Here is a 13,451-nt window from a genome sequence, read left to right on the forward strand (position 1 = left end):
GTATTTCGTATGTGCATCATCTAACTAAAGAGTGAATATTTCAGAAAATCACCATGTGTCAGTCTCAAAAGTAGAATTGCTTTGCTTTCCTCCATTTGTCCTCCATTTTATTTTCTTTTTAGACAGCAATGAATAGAATGAATATATGAAGAAAATAAGAAATTTAATAATAAAACAGTGGAAGGAAATCTGCTAACTTTCTAAGCAACTACGCTGGTTTAAAACAATGACATCATTTCAACAGCAAGCTTTCAAGTTTCATTTTGTTCTCGGACCAGACACAAAAATTCCACAAATACTAAAAATGTCAAAATAAGACACTTTAAAGATGAGCAAAACTTGTTCTTTTTCTAAAACTTAACATATATATGTATTTAAAATTACATACAAAGATATTTAGCTAAACCAGTAACTGAAACAAGCTATCAGCCATGACAGAACCTGAAGTTTTCTAATTCTCGGAAATAGTCTTGCTAAAACCCCTGACGTTATGACTTCAAGTAGCGTTGCACTAAGGAGCTGGTCACCTCAACGAGATGGCACAAGACTGCCACCTTGTGAAAAAAAACAAACCCAAACAGATCTGCATTAACAGGCAAAAATCAACTGTCTGCCCCCAGAGACTATAGAATACTTTTTCCTACAATATTTTTAATAGAAGTAATCCATCTGATTTATCTACTCTCAAGAAAAGTAACAGATAAAGAAATATTTCAGCATGCACATATTGCTTATGGTGTAAAATTCATGCTAATTTTGTACATGAACATGTGTTGTCAAAGAACTTAAAAGGAATGAAATACGTAATGCTCACAAATTAACAGAAAATACAGTTCACAGCATATAAGATTATCAAACAAACTTCCTATCTTCCCAAATAACAATCTAGTTTTAACTGAAAGGCCCAATGTGTTCAGTTATTTGTCTTTTTTTTTTTTCCCTACCTCAAAACAATTCAGCCATGCTGTGGCTGTTCAGGTCTCTATTTTTATTATTCTGACAGTTATTAAAAAACTATCATCATCTTTCTCTCTGAGAAAACTGAACATGAGCCTTTATTTTTAAACAGCGATTATAAAAAAGTTACCTACGCTATTTTTGTGTTCATCTTGGACATTTCAACAGATTAGTTTGATTTTTTTCTAAATGGTAGCTGATTAATAACATTTACAATAAATTATCGGTTTAATGCTGTTGTAAGTAATTTCATTGCCAACTGATACCTGCTGAGGAATTAACCTAAAGTAAGCAAGTATGATTCTACTGAAACTAGAAGACCTTGGCAACATAAACCAGGCCAAACAGTCCTTTCTGCACGTCTTTTTAAGGCTAATAGCTAATAAACTACGAACAACTACAACAGAAATACTTCAGGAGCAAAATGCTAAAATCAATTTCCAAAAGATACTTGCTCCAAGATTATAAAGTATGTTTAACTAATTCTTACATCTAGATTTAAACAATGCCACTGCTACTGATATTTGTCAAATTTCTAAGAGGTGTTGATGGAATTTGGAGACCTTTCTTTATGACTAATTATGATATAAATACAACCATCTTGATTTCTGAGACTGAATCAGACTAACATTGAATATTACCTGCAAAAGTGAAAACATAGCTTTACTCTAAAAATAAATTATCCTTTCATGTTTTAGTAATTCATGGACACTCCTCTTTAAATTAAACTTATATTAACTCAGCCTGCTTTTAAATTACCAAAATACATTGAGAATAATTGTACTCTTAAATTAAAAAAAATATAAGTATACTGATAAATCCTGTGATAAAAATATTACGCCACCTTATAATATTGGTTTAAAAAAGCCCAACAGTTTGCAGACATCGCTCTACATGTAATTTTTCTAGTGTCCTGTGATGTGGAGCTCATTAGAAGGTATTGTGCTCTAAATTTTGGGGGAATTTTTGCATTCGCTTTTCTTTACAAATGAAATGCATTAAAATTGTATGTATTTAAACTCGGTTCTTTTCACCTGAAACATGGCTGCTATCTCTGTTAAGAGTAAGTAGGAAGCATGAACACTGTTTTCTAAGTGTTGACAATTGAAGGCATTCAGATACCAGTATCATAGACACAGTGGACAAAACAAAATGCCTGTGGACTTTGTAAGCACAGGAATTTTTGCATCTTGTCAAGCAAATGAATACCTCCTCCTCTACAGAAAGCCAGGAAAAAAACCCAGATCTGGAAGACAATTCAGAATTCTAGCCAGAGCCCCTCCCCCTTCCCATGTTACCATTTTCAACTCAGTACTAAAATTTGAGGACACAAATGAAGTTGTACTAGACATATGCTCTTTACCTTGTTTACATTTTTACTGGCATGGTATACAAAAACAAAATTGGAAGCAGAAGGCATGCAAGACTCCCCCCCCCCCGCCCCAAATTTGTCATCCTGGCCACATTGGATTCTTGAAAAGCAACCCATTTTGGGTTTTTCTTGCCCCTTCAACTTATGTATAAGTAAACAGGGAGTGATTGAAAACAGTTTTCCATATCATACACACATTATCAACAAATTACCATACTGGCAACAGGCCAAGAAGCAAACAGTGACCTCGCAAATGTCTTAAATTCAATACAAATAAGCCTACGCATTGAAGAGTGGCTTTAAGGTTTCCTTAGAAGAAATAAGGTGGCAAAAACATTCAACAGGTGAATCTGAGTTAACCACACTCTTCATAGTGTTAGTACAGGGAAGGGATCAGAGCCAGGACATCGATCTGCATACTGTAAAAGGAAAAAAAATAACAGTACCGCTGTGAGTAATAACTCCACAGTACTGACCTTTTGAGAAACAATTCCATTTGAGAGGGACCGGAGTGGCAATGATATGGTATGTTTGCACAGATTTGGCTGCAGTATTTTCATTACAGCATAAGAATGAACTTAAAGATGCTGCACAGTATGTGAAGTTTTGGATCCCCACCACCACATAATTTAGTTATAGTTATAAAACTGCTTAATAGTTAACTTTCAGTGATCAAATATTTTTGAGTCTAATTAAAGTCATTTACTGACAGCAACTATTACAGCCTTCTTTTATTCTGATGATAATGCACTAGATGCTTTTTAAAAAAATACATATATATACACATTGCATTTTACCTTTGTAAAACAAAATACATACTCCCTAGTTCCATTAGATTTGTATATATATGAAAAACATTTAAAAGAACAATTCAGTAATGCCATTAGTATTTCTTTAAGATTACACATCAAAGATCTTAGAAACACTCAGTTCAACCTGGGAGTGCACTCACATTCTACTTCAATACAAACCTGTGAACGCAAAACCTCAGGACATAAAAGCCTGATTATTTCAAAGGGCATTCATTAGACTGCATTCCACTGTGTAACGACACATTTCAGTCTGACGTACATAAATTACTCCCTTTCTAATAGGTCACATTATCAACTGTAATTTATCTTTCGTTGTACAATAACATTTATTCCCCCCAAGAAGGTACATGCACATAGCATCCACTATATTTTCTAAATATCAGTTTGAAATAAAATTTTCAAAATGCTCTAATGATTTAAGAACCTACATTCTGTTTGCAAAACTAATGTAAGCATTTATTGACAAAAAAATCATGAAAATTCAGTGGGATGTAGGAGGTTTTGAAAACATTATACTTCAGCAGTGGTTCATAGGTTGACCACTAGCAAACCCAGATGGAAGTGGCCTGATCCAAGGAGTACATATGCACCCAGAGGTAACAAAAAGGTTAAACACTTAAATACTTTGTTTTAAAGAGAAACTTCTGAAACATAAGCTGTCGCACCTTCAAGGGCATATTATATAATATTTTATTATAATGAAAAATGACTGTAAACATCTCCCTTATTTCACATTAATTACAGAAAGGTGTACTCATATTGAATTTCTTAATTTCAGGAACTCGTAAATTCAGTATATGGAATATCTTCACATTACAACAAATCAGATCTCACATTCAGTTCCAAGAAATAAGCAAGCAGCTTACTTCTCCCATTCCAACTGGGGAAAAAAGTCCTTACATAGTGCAAAACATATTGCTTCATTCCAGAGTCCACAGTCCTGAAACAGAACAGGGTTTTCCTAAGTGTATGAAAGTATCAAAAAAAAAAAAAAAAAGTCACCACATAAACCTTTGGATTTCCTCACTATTTGGCCATTGGAATGTTCTGTTTAGAAAAAGATAAAAACTTACTGCATTCACAACAATATAAAAAGCCAGCTCCAGAAGTTGTCTATATAGAGATGGAAATGGAATATTGAGCCTATATATTAAGAATGGCAAAATAAAGTAACGAAATTCTAGCAATTTTTGAGGAACTGTGACTGCTAATAAACATACAAAATACATTAAGATCCAGAATATCGACTTTGATTTTAGTGTATCAGCAAAACTCCAGCCAGCAAATATATAGACTGGAACTAATACATATTTTACAAGCTCATGTCTTTGGAAGACTTTTCTCCACACATAGAACGTATAATGTCTGTTATCTGCTAGTAAATACTTATGAACATATGTAAATTTCCAGATCAGGAATAAAGATATGACAGTGATTAAGCTGTACTGCACAGGGTGCTTTCGTAATGAAAGAAGGAATTTCCTGATTTTAGTAGGTGTCAGTAAATGAGGGAATGAAAAAAATACAGTAAAGGACAGAAAATAGAAAAGCTGAGGAAAGTGCAAACAGGCTTCATGGCTACTTCTGTCACCAACAACTATTCCACCATTGATGAAGACAAAACCAAAGAACACAGTTACTAATACGATATACGGCCAAGTTAAAGCAGTAAGCATAACTAAGTTTTTAGGTGATATGAGATATTTAATAAGAAACTGCAATATTCTGATCAAATCTGAAAATGATCCTTTCCTGGAAGAAATCTTTTCATCTTTCTTTTTCTGTAACTCTGTCTTCCAGGCTTCATTTAGCTTCTCTGCAACAATATTTCCAGCACAAAAAACTGTCCACACAATATTTGTCTGACGAAACATGAAGCCACAAAATCCAAGGAGAGCTGAAGTTTTATGGTTACCATAAAGGCACATTAAATAGGCAAAGAGAGTAAAAAATACCGATCCTGGGTCCGTATAATAAAGGAATGTAAAAAAATAAAGGGTGGGAAACATTGCAAGAGTTAATGTAGACAAGATTCTCTGGAAACCAGACACAGCCTAGAGAAGAAGCAGAAAAATGTGGTTAGCAATGTCCAATAAAAATAAAATAAAATTAAAAAAACAACAAACCAACAAATAAAGAGTATCATTCTTGAGAATTCCATTAACACAATGTAACATCTCTTATGCTCTTTGGTTCCATTACTGCATAAGCATGCACGCTATATTTTTGTTAACCTCCTGCTATGTTAATACAGAGTGTCGGACTATACAATGTTAAAAGACAAATGAAAGTATGGAACGTTATCACAGCTGAGTTAAAAATATGGCAACAAAAATACACCAACTTCTTTCATACGTCAGGTATTCACATATTTGTGACATTAAAATTACTGTGGGAGTATAACTGCTCCCATACCTAGGATAAAAGAGCTGCACTAATGGGCAAAAGAAAAGAAAAAAAAACCCTAAATGTTTTATGCCCCTGCAATCTCACCATCGCATTCTATTTATTTGTAAGACAGCAGAACACATCATTCTATGCTTATACTACTACCTCTTTTGAAGCCAGTCCATAGGGCAGCCAGTTCCAAGTTTCTAATCTTTGGTGCAGCTTTTATTGTTTATCTTCATTATAATTCATGAAGTAGAAAAGAAACTTTAAAGAAGGTAGGAGACCATGCAGTTAAAAACTCCTCCCCATTATCCCACTCACTACATGATGCATTGCAATTCACAACATTAAAAAATGTTTCTGAACAATGTAGCGTGGGGTGAAACAGTCACCACCTTACAGAAATGAGGAATAGAGAAAATGCTGAGTTCAAAGAAGTGCCAACAATACATTTTCTAATGCTTAGACTACTGTGATGAAACCTTTTGTTTTCTTACATTTATATTTCCACCTCCAAGCATAACATTAAAAATGTTCTGGAAGTGGCAACAATGTATTGAATTTGACCCAATTCTGTATAGTCTTATCATGTGCTTAAACATGAAGAGTCTCCTGTAAGAAAATACATCAGAATAAATTTTCTTTATAGCAAAGGAATCCTTCAGTTATCAGCAAGCAGGAAAAAATGTTCTTATGGTTAAAAAGTGAAACTAAAGAACCTCATTAAGGTGAAATATTTTTAATAGGCCATTAACCACTGGAACAATTTACCTACTGCAGCAATGGATGCTCCACCACTTTAAACATACAATATTCTTGTACACAAGTTGAACTGTTATGGTCTGGATGGGTGGACAGCTAGACAGGTAAAAACCAGCTGGATGGTTTACTGGTCACACTCCATCCAAAGGTGAGTGTAACAATCAGAGTATTGCAGGGATCTACACTGGGACCTGTCCTGTTTAACATCTTTATTGATGACTTAAAGGCAGCGAGAATACAATCTCATCAAGTCTGCAGATGACAATAAACTGGGGGGACCAGGCAATATGCTGAAGAGCAGAGTTGCCATTCCGAGTGACCTAGACAGGCTGGAGGAACGGGGCAAAAGAAATATTATGGAATTCAACAGGGACAAATGCAAATGGCTGCACATGGAAATGAAGAAATCCCCACTACGATACAGGCTGGGCACTCCGCTACAGGAGGATCTGAGGAGCTGCTGCTCTGTGGAAGGGACCCGGGGTCTTGGCACATAGCAAGGTGAACATGAGCCAGCAGCATGCCCTGGCACTAAGGAACAGCAACAGCTTCCAGGGCTGCGCTAACAACAGCGTAGCAGCAGATCAAGGGAAATTACTATCTTCTTCATTCTATTGGTTAGGCTGCACCTAGAATACCACGTCCAATTTTGTGCGCTGTGATACAAAAAAGGCATCAGTAAACTGGAGCAATGGCAGAGGGCCACCAAGACAGGTGAGGGCTGAAGCACCTGCCCTGAGAGTAAAGGCTGAGGGAGCTGGTCTTGTTCAGCCTGGAAAATAGATGGCTTGGGGGGACTGAACAGCAGCCTACCAATACCTGAGGATGTCAACAGGTAAAGGGAGCCAGGCTCCTCAAAGTGGTACACAGTGGGAGGACAAGAGACAAGTCATAAACTGAAATGAGAGGGTCAGACTGGATGTAAAAAAAACCTTCTTCACTGTAAGGCCAGTCAGGCATGAAGCAGGTTGCCCTGAGAGGCTGTGCAGTCTCTCTCCATCCTTGCAGAGTTTTCCAGGCCCCAACCCTGAGCAACGTGGTTGGATTTCAGAGCTGGCCTGGTCTGAGCTGGAGGTGGACCTCCTAAGGTCCGTTCCAATCTGAATCATTCTCCGGTTCTTTCCAACTAGAATTATTCCCTGGTTCTAAATATTGACATCAAACCTGGTATCTTTCTAAAGAACACATTTTAGTTTAAATGCAGCTCACAGGGCTTCACTCAAGATTCGCTTGGTTTGTGGAGAGTCTTAAGCAATTCCAACTAGATGAGCATTCAGACCTTTGGATTGTAAGTCTATATGCGTACTAACTTGAACTTTTATTTTAATGAGACTACTTCTAGTTATGCATAAATTTTTAGAGAGGATTGCACCCTGAGAGAGAAAAAAGATATTAAAAGAAATTAAAGGAACATGTCTCCTTGGCCAAACTGGTAGCAATACCTGCAGTTATATAAAATCGAGGACAGCTCACATGTAGTGAAGCGAACATATGCAGAGCCATCAAAGTAACTTGTATGAGCACACAAAATTATTCTTTGACCATACCTTATTCTTCTGATGGATCTTGGACAGAAGTAAATACAGTAAATAGAAGTTCCCAGCACTGAAAAGCAGGTTAATAAACCTGAGCATTCCCGCAGAGCACACCACGCTGCCCGTCCACCCGAAGAGCCACGCCGCGGGCTTCACTACTCCCACCGACACCAGGTACAAGCCCGGCAGCGTGGTGATCATGGGGTCCCACTGGAAAACGGAGAAAAATGGGGTTACGGAGCTGCTACCACACAAACAAGGGACCAGAGACACGGGACGGGTACAATATACTATCCCCACCCACGTCCCATTTTGTTAGCTTGGATGTTTAGCGAATTTCTGGCATTATTAGGTGGCAATTTTTGAACACTTTGACTCCTGCCTGGCACGCCACTGCACCACCAAGTAACAGAAAGCAGAAACCAGCGTTCTGGGCAACAATGACCACCAATGATTCCCTTTTCCAAGCGCCCACGGTATGTTTATAGAAATCATCGATCCTGACTGGAAAACCCGAGCCGGGACGGCTGCCGCGCAGCACCTGGAGGAAGCGGCCATGGCAGTAGGCCTGCGCCTGGGGGACGTGGAAGACCTCGTCCATATAGGGCCCGCGCTGGCGGCGGTTGATCGCCGCGAAGAGCAGGCACGACAGCAGGAAGGCGCCGCTCATAACGGCGGAGAAGCCGTAGGCCTCTGACCGCTCCATGCTGCCGCTGCCGCGCTGGCCGGGAAGGGGCCGCCCTTCCGGGGAGGGCTGGGCGCGGGGAGGAGGGGCCTGGCGGCGCGGGGCCGCGGCGGAGGCGCTGGCCGGGCGGTGGTGAGGGGTTGAGGGATACGGCGGCGACCAGGCCGGGCTGGGGAGGGCGGGCAGGAAGAGCCAGGCGCGGACGGAGGCTCCCTTCGGCGCGGCCGCCGCCGAGCGGGAAGGGGTGAGGAGAGCGGCGGGCCGGGCCGGCGGGATCGCGGCCTGCCTCCGACCGCGGAGCCCACACGCGTGGGGTTTCCCCTCTAGGAAGCGTTGAAAACCATATATGAATGATTGCGTGTTAATAAAATTGTGTTCTATACGCAAGAGACGAGAGTGGGTGCGGTTCTGTGTAATCGTTACTCCGGCAAACGCGGCTGCTGCTGCTGAGCGCTGCGGGGCCGCTCTGCGCCGTCGGTGCCGAGATGGATTTAACACATCGGCTGGAGCTGTTCCCCGACTGCAGCGTGACGCTCCTCCTCTTCAACCGCGTGAAAAATGCCGCTGCCCTCAGAAAAAAGGCCATGGAAGGATCCATCGAAGGAGCGTTAATAAACCCTGCAATGGTGAGTCAGTGCTTGTGTTGTGCTGTTCGTACTGTGTTACGGTTTGGAAGGCAGTGTGGAAATCCTCCTCTGGGAACTCTGTGAAAAACGACCTGTGCTTGTAATCACCGTCACACGAGTTGCTATATACTTCGCTTTCTCTGCGTAAATGCTCCTCCTTTGATTTCATTACAGTGTCGTACAGCGTAAACGGTCATCTCTGTAGAAGAAAGAGCCTTGGCAGGATTGGCCAAAACAATTTTCGTCTTGATTCACTTCACATCCTGCTTGGTGGAGCTATTTAAATCTTCTTCCATCTGTAAAATTTAGTACTAATTGCTTAATGCTGTCAAAATCTACTATTTGGACCTTTTGTTCTCATTTAAACCCATAACTAGTTTCTTTTTTTTTTTTTTGTTAGAATTAGCAAAGTAGTAGTTAGGGAAGGGGAAAAAAAAGAATCTAATCTGGCAATTTATTGACAGAAGATTTACTAATGTGATTCTTTTTTTCAAGAGTTCAGTAACCTGATTGAGAGAGCGTAGTCTTTCTTTTTATGTCAAGTATTACCCCACACAGGAAATAATCACATTGACTTTGGAAGAGCAAGAATTGCTAAAATAACTACCAGAATACTGTTTTGCTCACTTGTATGATTGCAGACTTTGGCTATCAAAATTAAGTGATCAGGTTTTTTTCAGAGTTCAAAATAGTGTGTTAAATTTCTGTTTAACTACTTCTATTGTGTTTTGCAGATTGTAGATCCTTTTCAGATTCTTGTGGCGGCCAACAAAGCAGTTCATCTACACAAGATAGGTAAAATGAAGACTAGAACCCTCTATGCAGAAATTATTTTCAGCCTCTCACCAAACAACAATGTAAGATTTACTGAACAAATGTGGTTTTTTTGCCAGAGAAGCTTGCTAAGATCCATGTAGCCAAACTAAATATACGCATTCGCTTAACTGTTAACCTGGCTACTAATAGAAGTTACTGTTATTTTTAATAACCCTAATGTGCTGTTATCTCTTTTAACTTGTCAGAATTCCATTCATCTAAAACATATGTCAATTTATAGTCTTGGTTTATTTGACCCAGTAACTGAAAAGGTTGTTTATATGTAGTGAGAAAGTGACTCATAATATTTTGATATTTTTCATCTTTTCTTAGATTTCAGATGCATTTAAAAAGTTTGGCATTTCAGATGGTGACACAGCAGTACTCATTGTTCTGGTTGTGGACAGAGAAAAAAATGTAAATCTGGAAGATATAGCATCTCAGGTAGAAGGCCAACAGGTTTCTCTAGATGAACTCCCCCAACTAACAGACACTGCCAAAGTTAAAAAGGTATGTAGCCAAAAGAGACGACTGGTGTAGAGAAAAGGAATAGTGTATTTAGTTGTCTGATTAAATATCAATGGGCATAATTAACTTAGGGTCTGTGTTTCTTTAGCACAACTGGAAGCTTGTTTTAAGTGAACCTTTATTATTTCTTTCTTATAATTTTTTTACTTGAAAAAAGTTCTAGTTGTCACACCCTGACATCACAAATTTAAAGTCTTCAAATTCTTAACATTGTCAGGAAGTTGGAACATAAAAATAAATTCCAGATTGCTGCCTACCATTTAGGCACTTCTGCTTCTTGTTTTCTCGGGCAAATATCCATTTAATTAAAAATAAATTTTCAGTCCTGAACAGTTTCATAATCTTAAGCACATAAATAGTCCCAGCATGGGCGGCTAAAATAAAAATGTGTTGATTAGCCGCTAGGAGCTGTGTTAGGGCGTGTGTGCTCTTAACAGATTACCATATGCTAGATAGGTATCTTGAAGCATATGTGTTTCACTTGATAAAACTCAGATAACTTAAATCATCTTGATTGTGTCCGTCAAAGTAATGATGGGAGACATGAATAAAATTGAACAAATCATAGCATAGAATGTGTGGAGCTAAAAGTGCTGCTCTCATTCAGTTTCTTAGCTTTCCTTCCTGTCTTGCCTGGTTCCTCAGTCCCAATTTTGTCTTGCAGTCACAACAAGAATTTCCAGTGTAGAAAGTGGGGAATAGGGGGAAGTCTTTCCTTATGTATGTATTTTTAGAAGATACGTGATCAATTTTTTTCTTCCTTATACATTTTTTATGTTTTTCTTGTTCTTTTTTTCTGCAGATGTACAAAGTTACTCCGCAGGAAGAAAAAATCGGCACCTTATTGGATAGTATTGTTTGCAGAATGTCAACAAAAGATGTTTTATGAAAATGTGGAAATAAATATTTTTTTAAAGGAAAAAGATGGCTTTTTAAGATGTAAAAACACTTTATTCATCCTGTGTTTCAGAGAAAGTGGTGTAATACTGAGTAGTTCAGTGACATCTGAGCTTTAACCATAATGAGCAAGCTTGGAAATGGGGGTAATCTGAGCTGTGTTCTAAGCACAGAGGGCAATTCTGCCGTGCAAAGCAGAATTTGCCATTGGCATTTCTGTCTATTTGCTTAATAAGAAAAAAATCACTTTTGCCAGTATCTAAGTTGTTCATAAATAGAAGGCTTGGAAATACTCTTCTCTTTCATCAAATGTTTTGCTAGTCCCAGATAGGATTCAAACATTGGAAATAACTTTTATTAGCCCTTCCCTGATGGATGATATCCTTTCAACAATACTAGTGCTGGAAAAGGTGTCTCTATGGCACGAGGTATTGCTGATGGACTAGAAAAAGGAAAGTTTCCATAAACTATCAGCAGCACCTCCCTCTTTCTGCTGATGGGATGGAGCCGCTGCCCAGCCTTTGGGAACCGGAAGGGGCAGGAGGGGCACCGTGGCAGCCAGGGGTGGGGGCAGTGTGGAGCAAGGGCATCAGAGATGTGTAGAACAATGAATAAATTTGGTACAGATGATGTGTTAGCACCTGACATTCTGATATCATCAGATGCAGCATACTGCTGAGGTACTGCTGTGTTGCTGTGGTACTTTAGTGTTGGTGCTAAAGGATAATGAGAGGTGGTTTTGCTTTATAACGCTGGATTATATGTGGTGATGCTGACTTCCTAGGGCCTGGTTCCAGATGCAGAATTCACCATAGATTTATACACTTAAATTGTCGGTATAAGTTACGTAGCATTCTGAAAGGATCATTGAACTCCTTTTGTTTTGTTGAGCCAGTGTTAGGAAAGGCCCTCAAAGGAACTAGAAAGAGTATTGATTTCCTATAGTCACCAAGTCCAAAAGCACTGCACGAGTATCATTTAATCACATGCTGGCATCCTGTTTAAGAAAACTTACTGACCTAATTAGGTAGAAATCCATACTGCTTGTTATTGTTACACTGTATTGTTTTTCTGGGATGTGTATAAAACTGTGTAGCTCTCTGCATTTTTGTTTTTTTCCCTAACATTCTCTGAGGTATTATGATCTGTGTACTAACAAGATATTTGGAAGAGTGTGCCCCAGATTCTTACACATAGTGTTTGGGAAAACAAAATATATTTGGATGGAAAGGCAAGTTTGAGGTAAGAGTTGAAATGTTATCCACTACAGTAAACAGCAAACTGACATACAGACCTAGTATTGTCTGTGTTTCTGTATTTAATATAGAGATTCCTAGCTTCTGTTTTGCACTTTTGGTTAATTTTTCTTCCCTTGATTAAAACAAAGCCATACAAATATTGTCCTTTTCTGACCAACCAAATCAATGGCAATATACCACACTTCAGGTGTGTTAAAGACAGGCTGCTACTCTCCATTACTTCAAACTACATGAGAGAAAAAATAACTATTGTAGTAATTAATTTCTTAAAGCCAAGATTTTAAAAAACAAAGGCTTAGTCTTTAACTCTCAATTCCACATTTAAACAAGCCTCTTTTTCAAGGGTGGAAATGGTCCCTGGTGATATCATTGGAAATAATTGGGCTTTTTCCAAAGAAAAAACAGATCATGGCCTGAATGCAGAACTGTCGATGGTGACTCAAGAAATGGTTTATCACTGTGAAAGGATTTAGGTATTTGAAGCAAAAAATTTGCTTCCCCTAAATCCAGCCTTGCAACTTTTTAACTCTGTAGGCATCCAAATGTATGTTAGCAAAATCCTTAGGTATGTAAGTTTTTGTGACTGACTGGACTTGTTTTCCTTACAGCGTTAGGGTGCAGGGCTTCCTAGTGCCTGTAAGGTTCACAGACTATGCTGTCCTGCATCTGCCACGTTGGATCAGCTCTGCTTTGGAGATCTAACTAAATATTTGTTAATATATAGAGACAAACTGCCTGACTGAGGAGTTGAGACACTTACTTGAGGTATAGAGATTAATCTTCAAGTCAGGAGATTCTTTGTTTATGCATT

General features: G+C 38.7%; 2 protein-coding genes across 3 annotated transcripts; one reads left to right on the top strand and one right to left on the bottom strand.

Moving 5' to 3' along the window:
- Nucleotides 1-2,312: 2,312 nt before the first annotated feature.
- On the bottom strand, nt 2,313-8,567 carry ALG10 (ALG10 alpha-1,2-glucosyltransferase). The gene is made up of 3 exons (XM_054847247.1): nt 8,371-8,567; nt 7,842-8,039; nt 2,313-5,195 (listed from the first exon to the last, which is right to left on the bottom strand). The coding sequence occupies exons 1-3, from the start codon at nt 8,533-8,535 to the stop codon at nt 4,140-4,142; spliced, it is 1,419 nt and encodes a 472-aa protein (XP_054703222.1). The 5' UTR covers nt 8,536-8,567; the 3' UTR covers nt 2,313-4,139.
- Nucleotides 8,568-8,600: 33 nt separating this feature from the next.
- Nucleotides 8,601-11,407, top strand: TPRKB (TP53RK binding protein). 2 transcript variants are annotated; one of them, XM_054847270.1, is made up of 5 exons: nt 8,601-8,646; nt 8,903-9,140; nt 9,875-9,997; nt 10,290-10,466; nt 11,287-11,407. In XM_054847270.1, the coding sequence occupies exons 2-5, from the start codon at nt 9,000-9,002 to the stop codon at nt 11,371-11,373; spliced, it is 528 nt and encodes a 175-aa protein (XP_054703245.1). In that variant the 5' UTR covers nt 8,601-8,646; nt 8,903-8,999; the 3' UTR covers nt 11,374-11,407. The 2 variants fall into 2 exon arrangements, with proteins under 2 accessions (XP_054703245.1, XP_054703235.1); XM_054847260.1 differs by having other exon boundaries at nt 8,637-8,758.
- Nucleotides 11,408-13,451: the final 2,044 nt, after the last annotated feature.

The sequence above is a fragment of the Grus americana genome, chromosome 1 (assembly GCF_028858705.1).
Source record: "Grus americana isolate bGruAme1 chromosome 1, bGruAme1.mat, whole genome shotgun sequence".
NCBI lineage: Eukaryota > Metazoa > Chordata > Aves > Gruiformes > Gruidae > Grus > Grus americana.

Coding starts and splice junctions, on each gene's coding strand:
- ALG10 (XM_054847247.1), bottom strand. CDS start 8,535: ATGGAGCGGTCAGAGGCCTACGGCTTCTCCGCCGTTATGAGCGGCGCC. Junction 8,040..8,370: donor GCCATGGCCGCTTCCTCCAG/GTGCTGCGCGGC, acceptor TCCGTTTTCCAG/TGGGACCCCATGATCACCAC. Junction 5,196..7,841: donor AGATCCATCAGAAGAATAAG/GTATGGTCAAAG, acceptor CTTCTTCTCTAG/GCTGTGTCTGGTTTCCAGAG.
- TPRKB (XM_054847270.1), top strand. CDS start 9,000: ATGGATTTAACACATCGGCTGGAGCTGTTCCCCGACTGCAGCGTGACG. Junction 9,141..9,874: donor CGTTAATAAACCCTGCAATG/GTGAGTCAGTGC, acceptor TGTGTTTTGCAG/ATTGTAGATCCTTTTCAGAT. Junction 9,998..10,289: donor GCCTCTCACCAAACAACAAT/GTAAGATTTACT, acceptor ATCTTTTCTTAG/ATTTCAGATGCATTTAAAAA.